This window comes from Artemia sp. Qi Xiang Cuo, chromosome 3, assembly GCF_049724085.1.
Source record: "Artemia sp. Qi Xiang Cuo chromosome 3, ASM4972408v1, whole genome shotgun sequence".
In the NCBI taxonomy this organism is placed as follows: Eukaryota; Metazoa; Arthropoda; class Branchiopoda; order Anostraca; family Artemiidae; genus Artemia; species Artemia sp. Qi Xiang Cuo.
The window spans coordinates 31,041,281-31,064,893 of NC_142796.1; the positions used below are offsets into that span (position 1 = coordinate 31,041,281).

Genomic DNA, 23,613 nt, shown 5'->3' on the forward strand with positions numbered 1-23,613 from the left:
GAGTAGTCAATCCGGACTTGGCCCAGTTAAAGATAGGAATGGGGCCACAATTAGTGACAAGGAAAGGATTAAAGAGAGATGGGCTGAACATTTTGAGAATTTTCTAAACTAAGATAGAGTTGCAGGAAAAGATGTATAGGAAAATGAAAAAGTTTGTGATACCTTGGATGTGAAGGAAGATTTGTTTTGTGAGGAAGAATTAGCGAAAGTACTAAAAGGATTAAGAAATAATAAGGCTCCAGGTGCTGATTGGGTTGTAAATGAGTTTCTTAAATATGGTGGCTCTAAGGTTAGAAATAAGTTACTGAAGATTACAAATATGATTAATGAAAAAGGGGAAGTACCTAACGATTTTAAGGAAAACCTTAATTAAACCACTATATGAGAAAGGTGATGAGACTGAGTGTGGTAATTATCGAGGCGTTAGTCTGGTCTCTGTAGGTAGCAAATTATTTAGTAATATGACACTTAAAGTTATAAGAGAAGAACAGTGCGGTTTTAGAAAAGGTAAAGGATGTGTCGAGCAAATTTTCACCCTGAGGTTAATAATTGAGAAGTGCCTGAGTTGTCAAACACCTTTGGTCCTCAGTTTTACAGATTATGAGCAAGTGTTCGATTCTGTTGATAGAAGAGCTTTAGTAAAGGTATCCTTGTATTATATACCAGACAAATACATTAAAGTGACTAGTGCTATATGCGAGAATAACACTGCTGCGGTTAAGGTAGGAAATGAGGTTAGCAGCTGGTTTTCTATTAAATTAGGAGTTAAGCAGGGTTGTGTTCTATCCCCCTTTATATGGATTATTTTGATGGACTTTGTCTTAAGGAGCACAGGAAAGGCAATGGGAGACCACGGAATCAAATGGGGAGGAAAAAGTCTCCTGGACTTAGATTATGCTGATGATTGGAGGAGCGTACGTAGCTATTTTGGCATCAGTCGGCTTGGTGCTGCGGTGAGTTGTTAATAGTAGTAGTAGTAGTAGTAATACTGGAAATTCTTATATTAATTATCTTATTTTAATTGAAAATTTCTAATTTTTAAACGAAGTCACCAGACACTACACTCGAACTGGCACTAGCAGTTTTTAAGCCCTATCTTCCCTTGTTAAATCGCCGAAGATCCAACCCTTATAAGCTTCTATTTTGTTGATCTGATCCATAGCATCATATGAGAAGACCTCGCTCTTAATCGTCCTTTTATTGATGTAGATGCAATCTTTTCATTTGGCTTGAAGTTGTTGTTTGCATTAAACATAATACACTAGGCTATAGAAAAAAGAAGATCATAAAAAGGGAGGTCTAACCTATTGAATATTTAATGAATAAAAAAGACAAAAATGGCATGCTCCATGGCTGAAACCTCAAAATCACTCAATAACCTTGAATCAAAATCCACCGTATGAGAGAAATTATGGTATATACATGAAGGAGTTAATTCGAGAGAAATTATTCACATTAGTCATCATCAGTTTGAATGATTGTTATTGTTTTTTATTCTTAAAACTATTTTCATTTTATAGTATAAAGGCAAAACGAAAAAATAAGTAACAGGCTACTGCAGCAAAAATTAAAAAGAGCTTTTATAAATCGGGATATTTATTTGAATACCAGTATTAATAACTCGAAAATAAGTTTTTCCGACAGACCTGAAAATGTGCGCAACTATAGCTACAAATTACAGCATTGAAGAAGTCGTATAAATACTATACAGCATGTAGTGAGTGAGTACGTCGCCAAATAAACACATCACATAAGGATATCCACGTCCAAGGTCAATCAAAGGAATCTCAGAAAGGACCCTAGGGCAATCATAAGGACCTTCAAATGAATTAAAACGTAGCTCAACTTTACTTTTAACCAATTTAAGGCATTGACTTCTGGGGAAGAAGCTGAGGTACATCTAAGTATTAATTATTTCATTGAAATTCATTATTTTTATTGTAGTTAGTCTATATTGCAGTTGCAAGTATCAATACCTTGAATCGATTTATACTAATAATAAAATCATTAATTGGAACCGATTGGATGACAGTATTCTGAAATGGCTCCTTTTCCACCACTCATTCGCTTTCCTTGACCCTTAAAGAATTGTCGATTTAAAAAAGTAACAAATTTCAATAATATTTAAACTACCCAGGCCTATGAAAGTTAAATTTAATTATTTCAATTGGCTACTTTATTTTAATTGCTTATTTCAAATCACTGTACCAAACAGTTAAGAAGATGTAGCTGCCTCGGGAATCTAAGGACTGTTAATGTTTGAAGTTTTACTGACGGATAGTATTGCCAACTTTAACTAATTTTCATATATATATATATTTGATATCAATTATTAACAAAAAACCACAGCACATAAATATTAGACAGTATGATCGTCCCTTATCTCACCCATTATAAAAACCCGGACCGAGGTGCGAGTGCTCCGGAGAACGTTAAAAAATAAGTGACATTAGATCTTTTCACGGGTAGGCAAGTCAGATTTCTCTTGAACGTGAAACTTGGCTTCAACATTGGAACACTTAATTTTAAAGAAATTAATTTTAAATTAATTTATTCCAATAGATACATGAAAATCGGTAATTAGTAGTGCAATGTTATTATTAGATGCTTTTAAGAATTAAAAATAGGCTTCGAAGTCTCAAGTTGGTTTCAAAGGCATTTTGAGAAAGTTTCTGCCAAAATACGTGTTCCAGGGTAATTGGACCGCTGATGGCAGATCAAATGAGAGGAGCTGTTTGTACGCGCTAAAGGAAGAGTATGTGGGAGGAGCTGTTTGTTCGCACCGAGAATGAAGAGCCAGAAATCATCTGCGGTAAACTTACTGCTAATTATCTTTATATAGTGCAAAAAACATAACATTAACATATCCTCTCTAAATGCCACTGCATGATATGGAGGAGGGATAACCAAACAAATCGAAAAAAAAAATTAATACTTAACATAAACCTCAGAAGGGGTTTGAAAACAAAACACAACCACAACATCATATATCCTGCTAAGACTAACTTACCGCTCGACATTGAACTCCTTCCTTAATACACCTCATTCAAAATAAAACACTAAATATAAATGATAAGATTATTTATTTTTTGTGGTTCATCGTGGCAATGTAGACGAAAATTTGATGCTGCCATAAAAACTTGATAATTTTGAAACAACCAAAAGATTATTCTTAGAAAACCAAGATTTTCAGTTATCAATATATTTAAGATGATTGCAGGGGAATAACTACTTTTTTCTGTTTTTTTTGGAGCTCGAAATCCTTGGAATGAACGGGTTTGGTGAAACTTCAAAATTTACATCTTAGAAGCCACATTCGCAATGATAAACCACAGCATGAAGTACCGCGAATTTCGAATTCAGTAGCTTTATTCAGCCAAAATTCAATTCGATTGAAATTTCCAAAGTTACTATAAAAAATTGAGGCATTTACTGGTTTAATAATTAAATGAACACTCAAATTGTTGTCTAAAATCTGTTTAAACTTATCATCTTATATTGACCATATCATCTTATATTTTATCACTTATCATCTTATTCTTCTAAAGTTTTCCCAACTGCAAAAAAAAGGAAAAACAAAAAACGAAAAAAACTTTGCATTCACTCTTCTTCTTCTTCGTTGTTCTTACTAATAACGCTACTGAGGTAAGTGATGTCTTTAATAACGCTACTGAGGTAAGTGATGCTACTAATATGCTACTGATGTAAGCGCTGCTACTAATAGCGACGAAGACCACACTGCTTTTCCATAACAAACAATAAAAGCACGAAGAACAATAGGGAAATCTTTTTGCAAGACAGTGGAGATAATTTGAATGAATATTTCGGCCCTGTGTCCAAGGGCCGTCCTCAGCAAGACAGAAATATATAAAATAAAAAAGATTCACAACAACATGCGGTCAATCAAACAATTTTTTTTTCAAAGCAGTCCTAGCATCCTTACTTCAGTGAAGTTCAACCAGGACTCTAAAAAAAAAAAAAAAAAAAAAAAATTTTTGGTTTTATTGGTCGCATGCGGTTGGGAGTATTTTTTCTTGACTGTCATAAATTTGCTAAATATGTCCCTTTTTTGCCCTATTATGTCATTGTGTCCCGGCACACAGGAATATGTCCTTTGGACATAAAATATGTCTAGTTGGCAACCCTGTGAATGAGCACTCCTTTTCCTTACCACTTCGGTCAATGACACTGTTGATAGTAGCCTTGAGCTGCCTCAGTCTTTAAGATACTTCTACAGTGTTCATTGTGTTAACCACGATATTTCACTCAATAAACTAACACTGGTCGGGAGAGGAGGCGCTGAAATTTACTCAATCTTAAGGCGTCCTAACTTGGAAAATTTTAAAAGGACATGATTGGCTTAACATGAATCGGCTACTAGTTAACTTTTCAAGGTCATCCTTGGTTATTTAAGGACGAATATAAGTATACAGTTTCTGATTTAGTTTACTGCACTGTTCACTTGTTTTTTGTTTGTTTTTTTATTAGTATTATTCGGTCGGCAGCTTCCGGCCAATGCAAGTTTTGTTTGTTTAGAGTACGTAAGTTTGTTTGGGAAAGGTCATACAAACCCCAAAGTCATCTTCATTATTATTATTATTATTATAGATCCAAGCAATTTCCCTATTAGAAGAAGGAAAGAAAGGGAGATAAGTATAACAAAACTGAAGAAACCTAATTTAAAACTGAAGACAAGAATGGAGAAAAACCATATCTATCTCCATGTCATCCTATGCTCTCTTATACTCAATTACAAGAGATTCATTAACGAAGTATGTTTTCAAAGATAAGACCCCACAATCGTAATTGAAGTTTATCTTCGTTACATTCATCACAGAACATTCTATCCTGACTTATCTTTTTATCACAAGGTTCTATTCACATGGATCTTCCCTGTTTACTAACTCAATAATTGGTTTCATTAAAGGATTTCACAATGATAGAAAAGGTCTTTTTGATTAACCAGTCAAAAGCCTATAGATGCCAAAGAAGAAAATTTGGTAGAAATCGAGTCAACATTAACATCTATGATTTTTACGACTAGTCCCTAATTTAAAACTGAAATAAACCTAGACATATTGGGCTTTAAACATTCCTGTGTATTTTTCTCTGTAGCAGCATTAAAGGAGAAAATAAATTGAAATCTACATCATATCCACTGAAATGAGGATTATAACAGTTTTACAGTTTTAATTATAATTGTGTCGGAAGACAGTAAAAAAAAAATAAAAAAAATTGTACTATGGATATGATAAAACACGAATGACACTATAGCCTTTGAAAGCTTAAAAGGTTGGTAGCCTTACTATTGTTTGTGATAATTTCAGTTCGTTTTAAGTTTGACCGAAATATTCATTTCAATTTTTGATTGATTCAGGATCATTAAAGCAGGATCCATTCAGGATCCATTCATTTAATTCAGGATCAGGATCATCTGTTATCTTTATGCTCAATGCAGTTATTAATTTTAGTTTATGTTCCTTTGGGGTTTCATTTATTTTTTTTTATTTACAACCGGGTTACAAGAAATAAATAACCAAACTTCTCATTTAAAAACACAATCCAATGCATTACTGCATGCCAGACAAAAACCCGAAGAAAAAGAAAAACTTCAAAAAAAAGATATACAATATTTTCTTTTATTATCTTTTATTTCCTCGGACCCTAATATAACCCAACCCAGAAAAAATAAATAAATATCTTCTCTCGCCTCCCTCTCCCACCCCTCCAACAAAAAAGTGGGAACTTGAGAATCATCCAAGAAAACAACCCAACACAACTCACAACATTCACAAAAAGAGAGGAGAAAAAATAAAAAAAAAAAGGAAATAAATCACTCATCCATTCAAAACCCAAACAATCATCTCACCAACAACATTCAACCTATGATTCTCTACATACAACCACTAAAATCTTACATATTGAGAAAAACAGCATACTCCGAGGGAATTTCGAAATTCATCCAGATCGGTCTTGTTTTTTACCTCCTCGGGAAGTTTGTTCCAAACAGCCGGGCCAGAAAAACGGATAGAAAATGTAGACCTTGTTGTTGCAGGGAACGGGGTTCGTATTGAATGGGCATTTCTTGTCTCATACTTATGTTGAGCTTCAGTAAATCCATTCAAGAAACATGCAGGTAGCAGGCTATTAAAACTTTTAAACATGAATAATGCCGTGTAAAACTTAACTAGGCCGAACAGTGGCAAAAACTTGATACCGTCGTATTGCCTTCGAACCGAGTCAGAACCTCGCATTCCAGATAAAACCCGAACAGCTTTATTTTGAAGAACCCTCAGTGGCAGTAGATAAGTATTAAATGTCGCTGACCAAACACTTACACAATATAACAAATACGGATGAAATAGCGAGAAATACAGCATTCTTAAAATTTTAGGAGGAAAAAAATGTTTCAGTTTCCGCAGCATTCCAACATTCCTGGCAATTTTTGTACACAGTGATTCAATATGAGGTTTAAACATTAGACACTCGTCAACCTAGACACCAAGATATGTTAGATAATGTTATGATATTCCATGATATTCCAGTCTTAAAAATATAGAGACTTCAGCTGAAATCAATAAGAATTCCAAATAGGGATAGGTCCAAATAGGGATACATCCAAATATTCCAAATATTTTGTTTAGTATAAAAGCAGTTTGTTTTAATTTTGATATATTAGTAACTCTACTGATGATGATGACCGACTGTGTCATCGAAATATTTAGAGTCTTTGTTTTATATTTTCGTTCCACTGTCTAATAAAAGGATCTATCTCCATTTGGAATTCTTATTGATTTTGTCATAGAAAAGGCAGTGTGGTCATGGAGAAAAATAGTAGCGTCATACATATGGGGATGACAGACCAACTTTAGAATCAGCAACATTTGATTTGCTATTAGAAGAATAAAGTGATAAATTTAGCACCTGTAAATTCAGCATTATTTCATTTTTAATTAGAAGAATATTCAACACAGTATTACAAGATTCAAGAACAGTTAGGAAACTTTCTAAGTCAATGGACCAGTAACCTGCTTTGACCTGCAATTTCGAAGAAAATTGTACCACCTTTACTCAACGCAGTATTAAAAATTCAATAACAGTTAGGGAACTTTTTAAGTCAATAGACCGGTAACTTGCTTTGACCCGGAAGTGATTATTTTGTTCCTAATTTAGAGACCGTTGAATGAATAGTTGAAACAATAGGGCGAAGAGCATTGTTCTTGTGGATCTTAGGCAAACCATAAATTTTCGGTTCTGAACAACCTCTGGGGACAAATTCATCATAAAATTGAGGGTTTTTTTGTAAATTGTTTTTTAGTACTTCTAATTCATGTCGTGTTTCTTTTGTGTATTTTTAAGTGGGATCAAAACCTAGTTTTTTGTAAGTAATCTCATCTGAGATAATTGTTCTCATTTTTTGTTCATAATCACTGCTATACATTATGACAATTGTGTTGCCTTTATCAGCTTTGGCTATGATAAGGTCTTTATCTTGTCTTAAAAGTGTAAAGGTTTTTATGTCATATCTGGTGGTACTATTCTTAAACTTTTCCTTATCAAATTTTTTTATAATGTTTCACAATTTCGGCTCTAAGTTCTTGTGGGGTTTCCACATTATCAGTAGAGGACATAATACCAGCCTCCACCTTGGAAACTGTTCTAAAATAAGGAACCGATTAAGGAAAGCAAAATTTTGGCCCTTTCGCCAAAATTGCTTCTTGCTGAATAGTCAAAGACTTGGATGAAATGTTTTTGATAGCAGGACCAGGATAGAAACGAGGACAAAAGGTATCAGAATCTTGGAACCTATCGAATAAAAGTCTATTAGATTTATCAGCCAACCGCACCTTTGAAAGGTGAAAATCATGATGAAATGACTTGATAGCCATATCCTTAATTTTCCAGAAAAGTTCCGACGGAAGATTATTAAATAAAAAATTCTCGTGATAATTAATATCTCTAACTAAATTGAAACGTCTCTGTTTTTGTTCGGCAAATACATGGTTTAAAGCTATGACATTTAACGTATCCTTCAATTTCTGTTCATTTTCAATACCAAAGTGGGTATTTAATCTAAAAGACTTAGGAATGACTGTTTCTTTCTTGCAATTAAAAAAAAACTCGTTGATTTATTGTAATTGCATATTTTTTTTCTAAAAAAAAAAATTAAAAATTCACTGATGCGAATAACTTTTGCCCGTAGACTTGACGAATAAAAGATCTAAAGCCGAACTGGCAAGCCATGACTGAAAAAATATAAATACAACAAAACGGGTATGGCCAGTAAATGAAAACAAAGAAAAAAAAAATATTTCGCCCGTATCAAACAAGGCGTCTTCAGCATAAAAAAAAAACAACAAAAAACTAAATTTAAAAAACATTCATAAAACTAAAATAGACTCACCTAAAAATATAATAGACAATTGCTTATAATTTACAATTTGGAGCTACCTTCGCGAAACCACCTCACAAAAGTAACTGGATTGAAAAAAAGGGGGAAACACCCCCAAAAAGTCAAGAGATCTTAATGAAAATCATATTATCATATTCTGCGTATCTGAGAACCCTGTCGCAGTAGTTCCAAGCTCCCTTCTGCAAAAATGTGAAATTTTGTATTTTTTTGCAAGAAGAAAGATCGTGGATACGTGTTTATTTGTTTTTTTTTGTTTGTTTTCCCAAGGGGTTATTGTATGTAAAGGAGTAAAGGAGTTACAAAACCTAAAGGATACAGTTATAAGATTATATGCTAATTTTACTAACCGCACAATAAACGAAATCGCAAACGTTTTTGACAACGATTTCTTCATGAATCCGCAGCAAGCATTAAATTTTGGATTCATTGATGAGATATTACTAGTTTAACAACTTTCAATTAACACTGCCCAGCTTATTTGTTTAAAAAACCGGTATTTTATTTTTTAGAAACTAGTCATTTTCGTTCGAAGTGCAGTGTTTTTTTTTTCGATCTGTTCCTATTTTAGTTTCATTTAAGTTGTGTTATTGCAGAAGACGGAAATTTATAAGGAGTTGCCCCTTCCACAAGACCTTGCTCTCTACGCTAAAGTTTTGAGTTTTTATCCTAGTTCTTTAAGAACGATTCCTGAAACACAATGGCCGTTTGATTAGAACAATAAGCTTTGTTTTAAAATTATATAAAAAAAAAACTTTAGCGTAAAGAGCGAGGTCCTTAGGCGGAGACAACCCCTTGCATATACGTAATGATTTCTGTTCGTTTTAAGTTTTGATGTTGCTCCTTACTTTGAGTTGAAGAACTTGTTTTTTTATTCGATTTCTGATCTTTATAAATAATACTGGGATATCCGGTTCTCTCTCCATGAAAAATTCCAGTACTTGTGTATTATACGCCACTCACTCAAGTTTACGATGCGTAAAACTCGAAACAAACCGGTTTCTTTGCTTGTTCTTTCGTTCCTCTAGAAACAAATTTGGGCTACATATTTGTACATTAGGGGTAGGGTTAAAGTATAGCGAGTCTGCATACAAAATGTGTTAGGTATAATTGTAAAGTGTGACTTTCTCTGTGCTCTCTTCTTCGGAGTCTTATGGTAGCGTTGGCATACAAAATGGGGTTCAACCGGTGGAGGATGTCTAGCGCCTCTAACTTTCATTAAGTTTGTGTGTAGAGTATAAAATGTTTATTTATACATATAATACAGTAAATGTACATACAACGAGTACAGTCATCTAGGAAATGGATATTTGACAGAACTTGAGAATTCAATTATGTATCTAACACGGAAAAACCCACTTTCACCAAATTTTACAGATTTTTCCCCAGGTTTTCAAAATCATTTTTTTTTTTTTTTCCAAAAAATAAATTATTTTCTATCCTCCAACAAAGCTACACTTAATAAGAACATAAAAAAAAAAAATGACACTAAAACTTATCAACAAGACACAATAAAATATTTTCCCAATTGGCACTTTCAATTTTCACATCAAGTTATATTGTCAAGCTAAGTTCACACAAAAACACCTAATATAAAAAAATATAACTACGTCATAATATCTTTTAAAAGAAATTGTGTTTGAACAGGAATCTTAAATAAATCTAAGTCACATAAAGTCAAGCAAAGTTCACATAAAAACACCTAATATAAAAATTTTTTATAACGTCATAATATCTTTTAAAAGAAATTTTGTTTGAACAGAAAACTTAAATAAAACTAATAATCTTCAATTTCAAGAAACACAAAGAAATTTTCCCTTACTTTACTTTTTTCTTCTTTTTACCAAATCTTTAATTATTTCTTTCCACAAATTATTTGATTCTTTTGCTATTCATAACATATCAAAAGGAATTAAATACACCATTTGAGAAAAGTTGCTAAAAAGCTTTCGCTTGTCATGTTTATCTTTCTGTTATTCTTATTTCAAAGAAAGAATGTTTTTTTCTGTCTGGTTAATCAGCACAAAACCTATCTACATCTTCATTTTATCTGCCACTTCTATTCCTAACACCATTTATGCTGCAATAACATACCAATCCCTTACTAATCTCTATAATAACCTAGAGGCTTATTAATTATTTTCCTGTTGCTTCTCCTAAAACTATTTGACTTCCGTCGAGCCTCCTTCAACCTCTATTCCCCCTTTATCTACTCCTAAACTAACTATACTAGGTTCTATTTGAACGTCCGGTTGTGTACTAAAAACTGAGCTATTTTCATTATCTCTGAAGTTACATTTGTTGCTTTGTGCCACTTTAAAATATAAGATAATATTTACAATACTTGGACAATCCCTAATGTACATGGGTTAGTCTATAGCTGAATTTTGTGTCAAAAGAAGGATTTTTTTGGAGGGGGGGGGGGTGAAAATTTTCAGAAAGAAGATTGTATTTTATTTAATCTATAAGGCATTCAACATTTGAGTATTAAACATTAAAAAACCTTATCTTAAAATAGCAAAAAAAAAATTCTGCAAACTTACCATTCAGCTGTAGAAATAATCTGTTGGCTATCAATTTCAAAATCCAACTGAAGGCTGAAGCTGTATAGCATAGTGAGTACATTCTATAATTCTATTCAACTTGAAAATAAAATTCTTGACTACAAATGATGTAAGAAATAGCAATTGGGAAACTGCATTTGAAATGATTTAAACTCATTTTATAAAGACAATGCTTTTTTTGTAAACATATGAAGAGCTGTGTATAATTGGAATATTTGCAATTGCATTTTGCATCTGTCTGGTTTTTATGCAAAGTAACAAAAGAGGCAAAAATTAACAAACCAGAGAGTAGTGAAGAATTATAGTATGCAAAGTAATATTCGTCAGGGAAAGTCACTGGGGATAAATTGCTACGGGTGGCACTGATTGAGTGATTTTAGGGGAGCCAAATTTTTTTGGGGGGTGATGCATAGATTTTGGGGAAATACTCGAAAAATTGGGGATAGTGCACACCCTGCTTAATTTCTAATCTGGAAATTCAAAATATTAAACCACACAAGAAACAAAACCTCCAACTTTGCAGTTGATGCAATAGAGAATTGCCACAAAATAATTTAGTCAGCCAAACGCCAGCAGCAGCTCCTGTGTCCTGCTGATGGTGTAGCAACACTTCAGTAGTGGTCAACAAGGCCTCTCGTTGGTGGCGTTTGGTCAATCTGCCAGCACAGCACCAGGTTCTAGTTAAAACTGTCATGTTTTGATTTATAGTCAATCAAGGCTCTGATGGGGATTGGACATACCTAAACAGTTTATAAAAAATACTAGGAAGTTTGTTTGAAGCAATCAATTGCAATCATGGGCTATAAAAGTTAGCTTGAGGGTTATAGAGAAGAGACTAGCTTCTACCTATTTCTGACATGAGCATAAAATAGTAAACAATAAAGGCAAGACAAGAATATTTATTAAATTATTCCATAATATATGGGTTCAGATACACTTCAAAGGTATATTTGTACTGTATAAAATCTCTCATAAGACTAGATAATACTTGTCTATTTGATATGCACCTATATATTAAATCAATCAGAATCTCCTCATGCATGTAAAAATTATCAAAAAGGAACTTTTTTTGTTGCAAAAGATTATAGTATATAATTTAGACATAAAATTACTGGGTACCTTAATCCTAATAATTGTATTTGCAACCATACCCCCCCCCCCTGGTGATGGTCCTAGATAGATTTATAATCCCAGGATATCTAATAACTAAAAGAAAACACTAAAAAATTAAATTATTACTCTATAATTGGGCCTACAGCATGTTTCTAACAATCAGACTATGATGTTTCCTCCCATTGCTATCCAGATTTTTAAATCCTTTCAGATAATGTTTATTTTATTTATTAAAAAAAAAACAGAGTAAACCATAGACTTGTCTTGTTACAAATAGACAATAAACAAGAATTCAACTCCTTGGTATTGACTGATACCACAATAACAAATAAATTTCTTAGGCTGAACACATTATGGAAATAAGAAAATACATCAGAATGCACAATGAGACAAATTAGTGACACTTCTTAGGAGCACCAAGTAAAACAGATCATACAAATGCCATAAATATTATGATTATGGATAGATATAGGTATATTTGATATATTTCCACCACAAAAAGTCAATGTCACAATCACAATTCCTCTGCAAAGACTCGGCAGCCTGCAAAAGACAAAACAAGACATTCAAATGTTAAATTATTAATCATTGCAGCATATAAAATGTAAAAACACCTACTCATGAAAAATAGAGAGTAGAAAATAAGAGAAGAAGCAAACCCTGTCCAACCTTTCTTAAAACCCTTTTCTGGTACAATTTTAATGATATTTTGTCAACAGTTCTAGGTTATTGTAACCACTAAGGCAAAACTGGATCTCATCAAGTCCAGAAAGGAGCTACCTGTTATTTGCTTTTAGTCTGTCACAAAATTAAAATAATTTAGGACTATATATTGAACCATCAGGGTAGAGGACTGGGTTGATGTATTGCCACAAATATGACTATTACATTACATAATTGTCTAGCATAAAATAAGGAATCAAATATTACAATGGTACTCTTTTTTTATTGCATTTCCTTCAGAAGAGCTGCTATCATTCAGTTGTACCAAAGATTATTCTGCCACACTATTGAAACTTTCCAAAATACATCTGTAGCTCAAGTCAGGTGAAGGTCTAATGTTGGAAAGATAGGCTAGCCTATTAAGAAATTGTGTGCTTTCATTGACTGGTAAAATTTTAGTGGTAGATGAATTCTAAAGGAAGCATGTTAATAAAACAAAAAAAAAAATCACAAAGAAGATAAAAATGAGGAAAATAACAGCCAGTGAAAAACAAAAGAAAAAGCTATTAAAATATTTTGGTTGAGACTCAATGGTGTAATATTGTCAAATTCCTGGGGGAGGGGGGCAAAGGGTGAGCCAATTTTCCCAAATGACAGTGGAAACTGAAAAATGATCCATATATCATAGGCAGCACACTAGTGCTGTCTCAGTAAAGAACAATGTGGGCACAATGTTTTTTTCTCCATACCTGGGCACTTTGTTTCAAAGAAGTTGCCATAGAAACTTCAGACAGGCTCATTCAATTGGAAATTCAAAGGGCCAGTGCCCTTTTTAATAGTTGAAAGTGATTGGAGGGCAACTATCCCCCCCCCCCAACGCCCATCATTCCCCCAAACACATCCAATCAAAATTTTGAGATAGCCATTTTGTTCAGTGTAGTTGATTTCCTGATAGAAAATATGTTTTTGAGGAGGAGACTCCCCCACAACCCTCAGGGCAAGGATTTTAAGTTATATCCTGGGGGCATATAAGGTTTTTGTTGAAGGCATTGTTGTAGAAACTTCAAAACAGGCTTATTCAATTGGAAATTCAAAGGGCTAGTGCCCTTTTCAATAGTCAAAAGTGATTGGAGTGCAACTAGCCCCCCCCCCTTGCCCCTAATTCCCCCAAACACATCCAATAAAAATTTTGAGATAGCCATTTTGTTCAGTATAATTGATTTCAAGAGAGAAAATGTGTTTTTGAGGAGGAGACTTGCCCACAACCCTCAGGGCAAGGGTTTTAAGTTATGCCCTGGGGGTATATAAGGTTTTTATAGAAGGGGTTGTTGTAGAAACTTCAAAGAAGCCTCATTTGATTGGAAATTCAAAGGGCTAATGCCCTTTTTAATAGTCAAAAGTGATTGGAGGGCAACTAGCCCCCCCCCCCCCATGCCCATCATTCCCCCTAACATCCAATCAAAATTTGAGATAGGCATTTTGTCTGCGTAGCTGATTTCCAGATAAAAAATATATATTTGAGAAGAACACTCCCCCAAAACCCTTGGGGCAAGGGTTTTAAGTTATGCCCTGGGGGCATATAAGGTTTTTATAGAAGGCGTTGTTGTAGAAACTTCAAAACATGCTCATTTGATTGGAAATTCATAGGGCTAGTGCCTTTTTTAATAGTCAAAAGAGATTGGAGGGTAACTAGACCCCCCCACTCCTATCATTCCCCCAAACACATTCAATAAAAATTGTGAGATAGCCATTTTGTTCAGAATAAGCTAGTTGATTTTCAGATGGAAAATATGTTTTTGAGGAGGACACTCCCCTGCAACCCTCAGGGCAAAGGTTTTAAGCTATGTCCTGGAGGCATATAATGTTTTTATAGAGGTATTGTTGTAGAAACTTCAAAACAGGCTCATTTGATTGGAAATTCAAAGGGCTAGTGCCCTTTTTAATAGTCGAAAGTGATTGGAGGGCAGCTAGCCCCCCCACCCCCCTTATTTCCCCAAAAACATCCAATAAAAATTTCGAGATAGCCAATTTGTTCAGAATAAGCTAGTTGATTTCTAGATAGAAAATATGTTTTTGAGGAGGAAACTCCCCTGCAACCCTCAGGGCAAGGGTTTTAAGTTATGTCCTGGGGGTATATAAGGTTTTTAAAGAAGGCTTTGTTGTAGAAACTTCAAAACAGGCTCATTCGATTGGAAATTCAAAGGGCTAGTACCCCTTTCAATAGTTGAAAGTGATTGGAGGGCACCTAGCCCCCCCCCCCTCCACGCCCATCATTCCCCCATATACATCCAATCAAAATTGTGAGATAGCCATTTTGTTCAGCATAGTTGATTTCTAGATAGAAAATTTGTTTTTGAAGAGGACACTCCCCCACAACCCTCAGGGCAATGGTTTTAAGTTATGCCCTGTGGGCATATGAGGTTTTTGTAGGTGTTGTTGTAGAAACTTCAAAACAGGCTCATTTAATTGGAAATTCAAAGGGCTAGTGCCCTGTTTAATAGTCGAAAGTGATTGGAGGGCATATGTTTTTGAGAAGGACACTCCCCCACAACCCTCATGGCAAGGGTTTTAAGTTATGCCCTGGGGGCATATAAGGTTTTTATAGTAGGCATTTTCATAGAAACTAACAAAAAGACTAATTCGATTGGAAATTCAAAGGGCCAGTGCCCTTTTTAATAGTCGTACGTGTTTGGAGGGCAACTTGCCCCCCCCCCCTCATACCCATCAGTCCCCCAAACACATCCAATCAAAATTTTGAGATAGCCATTTTGTTCAGCATAGTTGATTTTCAGATAGAAAATATGCTTTTGAGGAGGACACTCCCCCACAACCCTCAGGGCAAGGGTTTTAAATTATGCCCAGGGGCATATAATGTTTTTATAGAAGGTATTGTTGTAGAAACTTCAAAAAAAGCTCATTCGATTGGAAGTTCAAAGGGCTATTGCCCTTTTTAATAGTCAAAAGTGATTGGAGGGCAACTTGCCCCCCATGCCCATCATTCCCCCAAACACATCCAATAAAAATTTTGAGATAGCAATTTTGTTCAGCATAGTTGATTTACAGATAGAAAATATGTTTTTGAGGAGGATTCTCAGCCACAGCCCTCAGGGCAAGGGTTTTAAGTTATGCCCTGGGGGCATATAAGGTTTTATAGAAGGCGTTGTTGTAGAAACCTTAGAAAAGGGCTCATTTGATTTGAAATTCAAAGGGCTAGGGCCCTTTCTAATAGTTGAAAGTTATTAGTAATATTTTTTGTTATTGTTGTTGTTTAGACCAGGGCACTTTGTATCAAAGGAGTTGTTGTGGGAACTTTGAAAGGGGCTCATTCGATTGAAAAAAGAAAGGGCCATGAAATACACCCCCCCCTCAAGAAAAACTCCTCTGTGGAAATTTCATCCAACATAAAGTGTATGCTGGAGAAAAATTTTCAGCAATTTTTAACTACATACACCCTTTTAAAACAAACACTACTGTTTAACTTAGTTTCATACTCCTCTAGTTGACCTGAAATGGAAAACTTGATACCATTGCAAAAAAACTGATGCCATGTCTTTTGAAACGCTAAGGATAGTTAATCTTGTTATGCTTGGCATGGTCTTGGCATAGCCACCCGTATTAGACATATTACATGCCAATTAATTTGAATTTTCCTTGGTCTTTCCTCACTCCAAAACATAGTTATTATGCTTAGTTATTATGCCAAAATTTACTTCTTGTTTATTCATTTTTGACCTGGTTAAAACCATTCAACCGAGATATTTCAATCAGTTGTTTGAAATTATTTAAAAACTTAAATGACAATGACAGAAAATTGATTAATTTTCTGACAATAGTCAGATTATTCATCTGATTTACAGAAATGGGCTGTATATTATGAACTAAGAATTTCGTTGTTTTAGTATTTTCTTTTAATTTTTTTATATGCCCTTGGGCTATATCTGGGCTACACACAAACCATGGTTTGGGTGTAGCTTTCCTTTAATTTAGTCTATAGAATAAATATGTTGAAAAGCTTATACTTAAAGCTACAAAAAGTTGAATAGAAATTTTGCCTACTGATCTGTCTGGGGGAAAAGCTCATCAAAATGGTTTGCCACCCCTTTTCTCAGAGATTTAATATTTGTAAATGCTCAACAGCATAAAACCATGAGAAATCCTATTTGTCACTTTAAACTACTTTGTTTATAAGGAATATCAACTTTTTTATGGCAGATGCTATATTTTTGTGTTGAAGTATCAACTTTGTTTGGTAAACAATGTTGGTTTGGTCACCTAACCCATCTTAAGCTAATTTAAGCAATTACCTTAAATTGCATTGTCCAGCAAATAAGGTTTTATCCTGTAGGTGCTGGTTAGTGAAGATGTTGATCCAACACGTCTGCTGCGTCCCATTCTTGAAGCCATGGCTTGGAAAACTAATCTTTGTCCACAGCTCCGTTTAAGGCCTCCTTAATAGGGGCTGAGACTACTTGTTTGCTTTGGGAGTTCCAAATCCTCACAACTCTATTTGGGACGAAGTTGTTCTGTTGTCTGGTATTGGCTTGCTTGCAGTACACCTTCATGGTGTATCCTCTAGTTCTTGTTAACTCGTCAGGCTGAAGCATATTCTTGTTGCAAGGACTGAGCGTGCAGCATTTTGTATGCCATGATGACGTCCCACACTTCCGTTGATAGGAGAGGGTAGGAATCTGTAACTTCTTCTGGCAGCTTATGTAGTCCAGGCTTTTACAAACCTCTATTGATTTAGTTGCTTGCCTTTGGATACTGTCTAGTTTATTCTTGTCGCCTTTGTTTAATGGGGTTGCCACGCACTTACCAAATTCCAATTTTGGTTGAACAAGTCTTTTGTATAGCTTTGACATCAGCTTTGGTGACCTACTGGGGAGTGTTTTTTTTACAATTCCCAGGGCCTAGAGCCCTTTGGAAGCAACTGGCTGAGCATGTTGGTCAAACTCCAATTCTTCAATTACACCTAGAAACTTTCATGGGTTGTAAGGGACCCAAAAAATTGATTATTATTAGAAAAACATCATCCATGCTAAACTGGCTTTCTACAACCCTTTCATAATTTTGTTGACACTGGTAAAATCTTAGCACAAGTTTTTGTGTGCTTTTATCATTAAAATTACTGCCCATGTTGTGCCATTTACTAATATTTGTTATAAGCATCTTGTAGCTCCTAAATAGTAGATTTTGTTTTACTGCAAGGTGAATTAATTAATGCAAATTTTTAATGTAAGATTCATAGGAAACTCTTTTGAGCAATGCATAATTAGTGCAGGACTTCCTAGACTTTTTTTTATTCATGACCCCATTTATGATTGCAAGTTTCCTGGTGACTCTATATAAATATTATTTGAAAAAAAAACTACGTTTTCTAAAGAGTTAAAGAGGCTGAGTCACAAGTTCGAACCTTAAAACGTACAGGGATTAGAAGGTACATTTGGGGTGCTGCCGCCCCCCCCCCCCAACCCCCCGCTTTCGCAGCCTTTGAATAAAAAAAAAATTTTAAACTGAAAGTAAGGAGCAACATTAAAACTTAAAACAAACAGAAATTATTCCGTATATGAAAGGGGCTGTGCCCTCCTCAACGCCTCGCTCTTTATGCTAAAGTTTTTATTGTTTAAAAAAAAGAGTTGTGAGAAAGTCAAACTTTAGCGTAAAGAGCGAGGCGTTGAGGAGGGCACAGCCCCTTTCATATACGGAATAATTTCTGTTTGTTTAAGTTTTAATGTCGCTCCTTACTTTCAGTTTAAATTTTTTATTATATTTAACGACTGCAAACGCGGGGGGTTTGGGGGGCGCGAGCCCCCCAACTCTACCTTCTAATCTCTGTACGTTTTAAGGTTCGAACGTGCGCCTCAGCCTCTTTAACTCTCTAAAACGTAGTTTTTTTTTCAAATAATTTATGATCGTTTTTGTAAAGGTTATTAATTATTATTGCTTGACTAACTGTTAGATGATTGAGTATTATTCTTTTCTTTCTCGACAGGGTGTTTTAAGGGTCGACCTTGTAACTCAGCCTCTTTAACTCTTTAGAAAACGTAATTTTTTTTAAAATAATTTAAAAAAGAAACCGAGTTTCTTTTTTAAACTTTAAATTTAGTATATAAAAAATTTCCTCTGACGGGGAATCGAACCAGGGTCTTCCGCCTGACAGTCAGGAATATCGACCGCTGTACTAAAGAGACACAATTGTACTTGTATTTTTAGTATGTGGAATCTATTTTTGACGCAAGCAAATCCCCACAAAACTTGATATTTGGTTTTTGGAAAACAGGGAAGGAGTGATCAGATTGAGCTGAAATTTCGAGGATAAGCTCCCAGGCTTCAGGAAAACTTATCCTCTAAATTTCAGTCCGATCAGACAACGTTAAATGGGGGCTGTGGTAGGAAAAATTAACATGGGCTCTTATAGCAAAACGAGGTTTTTCGTAAATGTAAATTCGGGGGATAATTTTTTCGGTCTGAAAATATCAAAAGGCCCTAACAGGTCGAATTCTGCTTCGTATGAGTCCTCATTCACCCGGATCAGTTGCCAACTGTGGCCTGTAGGCGTAGCTAACAAGAAAAAAAAAATGAACTTTAAGCGGCTATATTTGGTTCTTGGAAAAAAGAGAAGGAGTGATTGGGTTGAGGTGAAATTTAGAGGATAAGGTCCTGGGCCCTAGAAAAGCTCCACCTCTAACTTTCAGTCTAATCAGACAGCTTGAAAGGGGGGCTGTGGTCGGAGGGACAAAGCCTCTGGCCCACTTTTACCCATGAAGATAAAGTCGGAGGGGGGGGGGTGAAATTTTGCACGGTTCTTGGTTTGAGCTTGGGCTACAAAATGCGATTACCGCTGTCTCTCTGTGACCGCTAGGACCGGAAATCGCTTAACATTGTGGTGGGTCGCCTCTTTATAGAGGCACAAGTGTGCCTCCTTGACAAGTGTGCCTCCTTGATAATTGAAAGACAAATAAATATTTTTTTATGATTCATTTATTAGGTAACAATATACATATACACATGAAAATATATAGTTTTAGAATTTGTTTAGAAACATACAAAAATCTAAAATAAAAAAATCCACAAAAGTTGAAAAGTTTTCTTTATTATACTTACAAAAATTATATGCCGTATTTTTCATCAAAATTGCACTTTTTGCAATAACAAATAAAAGAGAATTCTGACCATCTTAGTTCAATTGAATATATTCGAACACAGTTGTTGGGTGGTAAATATTAAATTAAAATGAAAGGAAAAACTTTAGTGAGATGGATTTGCATGTTTTTATTGCATAACAAATTAAATTTTGGTGGAATATTTGACACTGGTGGATGTAAGACCTCTTCAACATTTTTTTTTTTAGCAATGAACAATATTGGGGTTTGTTATGTGGTAAAGCTCAGAAAGTAACTTCACATAAATATGTGGTGTTGAATGGCAGAAGAACATATAATGTCATTTTTGCAATTGTGGGAAATCCAGAATCCAGTTAAGGGCTTTTTTGGAAACTGTAGTTTTAAGTTTGAATCACTCAAGAGCTTAGCAAATTCCTCTTGAGCTTTAAGTGGCATGATCAATCTCAGCTAAATCAATACAAAACAGATTTTGAAGCCACGCTACCTTTTTGAAATCAATATTCAATATAAAATATGTACAGAACTAGGTTTCTAGTGCTTTAAGTGATCTACAATAATTTTTGCGGTAAAATTTTTACAATTATTTCTCTCCAATTATAAAATTGTCGACACTGGAGAATATTTCGAACGATTTTTTTTCTATCCTATCCTTCCAAATTTTAACGTTTTTAATAAAACTTTAAATTTTATCATTAAAAGTAGCCTAAATATATTGCAATTTTTTCCTTGAAGAGACAAGTTTAGATTGTTTAATTTTGCAAGGATATCCGACTAATAACACAGCTTGGATAGCTATAAGTCGTTTTGAAGAAAAGCAGCTAGTTCACATTTTCGTTTGGTTAAGAATATTTCAATTCAGTCTTTTAATAATAATAATCTTATGAAACTTTGACCTCTTGACAACTATCTTACTTCTGCATTTAATAATAAAGTTGTATAGACGGAATCCATATCCTTACTAAGATTTGAAAATAAGTAACTGTTAAAGGCGTGGCTCTTAATAAAATTTATAATCGTACCAGCATTCTGAAGCACATTGTTCAATTATGGTGCTAATTTTTTTGGCTGCAAGGGGCTCTTGGTGAATAAGGCAGTGACTAAAAGTTATATGGTCATAATGAATAGCTTGAAAAAATGATTTAACACCAATGTTTTTGCCTGTCATTGCTTTTGCACCATCCATGCATATTCAATAGCAATCTTTCCATTCTAAATCTTCAATCTTAAAAAATGCATCAACTTCACAATATCTGCCTTTTCCTGTCATATGTTATAAATATTTGACCTTAAAATCTCTTGCAACCCAATGATTTTGCTACGCGACTCTATTTGGGGTCGCGACTCATAGTTTAGGGAGGCCTGAATTAATGCTATGAAATTTCTATTACCAAAGGTGTTTAAATATATAACAATGCCACAGTGCAAACAAGATGAGCTCTTACAGCACTTAGTGCAAAGATAATGCTTGTATTGCTCCTTGGGACTTCTACCTTTTTTTGTGCAAGAAAATGGACCTTGCTAGTTAAAAATATAATGTCAGTAACAAGTCTAAAGATCATACTACATATGATCATGCCTATGAGTCTAAAGATCATGCTACATATGATTGACAAGAGCGGCAGTAATGGTTTACAATGAAGGTATACAATACTTTTTCTATGCTATGAAAAGTGATCTAAAAATAGCAGAAGATATGTAGAAATAGTTTAAGATTTGTAATGGTTTAATAAACAGTGTGTTTGCCCATTTTGTTTTCATTACCAAAAGAAGTTATTTGTTGATAAGCCTCTCAGTGGTTAATTTATTCTATGCCTGTTTTATGCTGAAAAGAATAAATTAATGGACAGTATAAAGACATTGTATTTTAAAGCTTTTCAGAAATTATACTAAAATGTATACAATACATGTGATTCTAAAGCCAGTGCCACTATGCCACCAGGCAAGTACGCAGGTGTATTTTTTAGCATTATGTATATTTCATAAATAAAATATCTGTATCTGTAAAGTAGGTAGAAAAACAGACATTGAAATAAAAACTATATCTGAATTTACTGATGAAGACTAATAGCTTAAATCATGCTAAGTATTTACAGAAGAAAAACTGTAGTTTTTTCATAAGAATACCAAATGCCTCTATATAGTCAATGATGAAATAGATAGACAGTGTCCCCCTCCCCTTCCCCTCCCCTCGAAAAAGTGATAAGATCTCCCCTCTACTACCATCAATTTTTACTATATTCTGCTATTGTTTTGACTTTTTTTTCTTAAGGTTGCTGGAGATCTTTTTGGCATTTATGAAGCATGGTATCATCATTTAGGTCCAAATACTTCTGGTTGCATTGGTAAAGTACGTGCATATAATTTCTTAAAGAAATCTGGATTATCTGCTGCTATTCTGAGCAAGGTAAAGTTGCCACCTTTAATGCAGTCATTATTACTTTTTTTATGTATATATTGATTTTTAGGGAATGATGGATGTAGCTTGACCCTTGTGAGCAGTAAAGGGGCTAGCAAGCCTTCTTGCAGAGCATGAGTGTTGTAGGTAGTGATGCACAAATATGAAATTGAAGATAAGAAAAAAGGGCTTTTTATCATAATTTTTTTCTTTTTTGGGGAAAGGGTTACATGAAAAGATGTATCTGAAAAAAAAACTCCATGCCTATATTGATTTTATACTCTGGTTTAGAGGGCAGCCTGCTCGGATTTTTGGAAATTTTATTTGCTGGTCCTTCTATATTGTTCATGGAAGCTGTTCAGAATAAGATTCGATGGAAAGAAAAAAACCTTTTAAAGACCTCAGTGAAGTGTAATTTGTCCAATGATGTTGTGGAAAGAAATATATGTAGTAATTTCTGGTGCCAAACTATTTATCACAAAAAACTTAATCTTCAGCAGCATTAGAGAATATAAATGGTTGGCACGCTTGACAGAAAGTCAAGCGTGACAGAAAATGACTTTCTCACAACTCTTTTTTTAAAGAATAAAAACTTTAGCGTAAAGAGCGAGGCGTTGAGGAGGGCACAGCCCCTTTCATATACGGAATAATTTCTGTTTTAAGGTTCGAACTTGTGACTCAGCCTCTTTAACTCTTTAGAAAACGTAGTTTTTTCAAATATTATAGAAAAAAGCGAGAAAGACCCTCTAAAAGTTGTAGAATCTTAATGAAAATCACACCATCATATTCAGCGTATCGGAGAATCCTACTGTAGATGTTTCAAACACCTATCTACAAAAATGTGGAATTTTTTATTTTTTCCAGAAGAAAGATTACGGATGCATGTTTATTTTTTTTATTTATTTTTTTTCTCAGGGGTGATCGTATCGACCCAGTTGTCCTAGAATGTCGCGAGAGGGCTCATTCGAACGGAAATTAAAATTTCTAGTGCCCTTTTTCAGTGACCAAAAAAATGGAGGTCAACTAGGCCCCCTCCCACGCTGATTTTTTTCCCAAAAGTCACCAGATCAAAATTTTGAGATAGCTATTTTGTTCAGCATGGTCGAAAATATGATAACTATGTATATCAGGATGACTTAATCCCCCTAAGTTCCCAGGGGGAGGGCTGAAAGTTATGAACTTTACCCAATGTTAACATAGTATTGGTTATTGGGAAGTATACAAACGTTTTCAGGGGGGATTTTTTTTGGTAGGTGGGGGGGGGGTTACGGGATTATATGGGAGGATCTTTCCACGAAGGAAGTTTTCATGGGGAAGGGACATTGCTGTGAAGGGGGCGCCGGA

General features: G+C 34.5%; 1 protein-coding gene across 1 annotated transcript in view; it reads left to right on the forward strand.

Moving 5' to 3' along the window:
• The window catches only part of LOC148954001 (uncharacterized), a 71,705-nt gene that overhangs the window by 26,200 nt on the left and 21,892 nt on the right, over window positions 1-23,613 (forward strand). Inside the window, exon 2 of the mRNA XM_089086073.1 lies at window positions 22,144-22,278. Coding sequence (XP_088942199.1) covers window positions 22,144-22,278 — 135 coding nt within the window. The remainder of the gene's footprint in view (window positions 1-22,143; window positions 22,279-23,613) is intronic.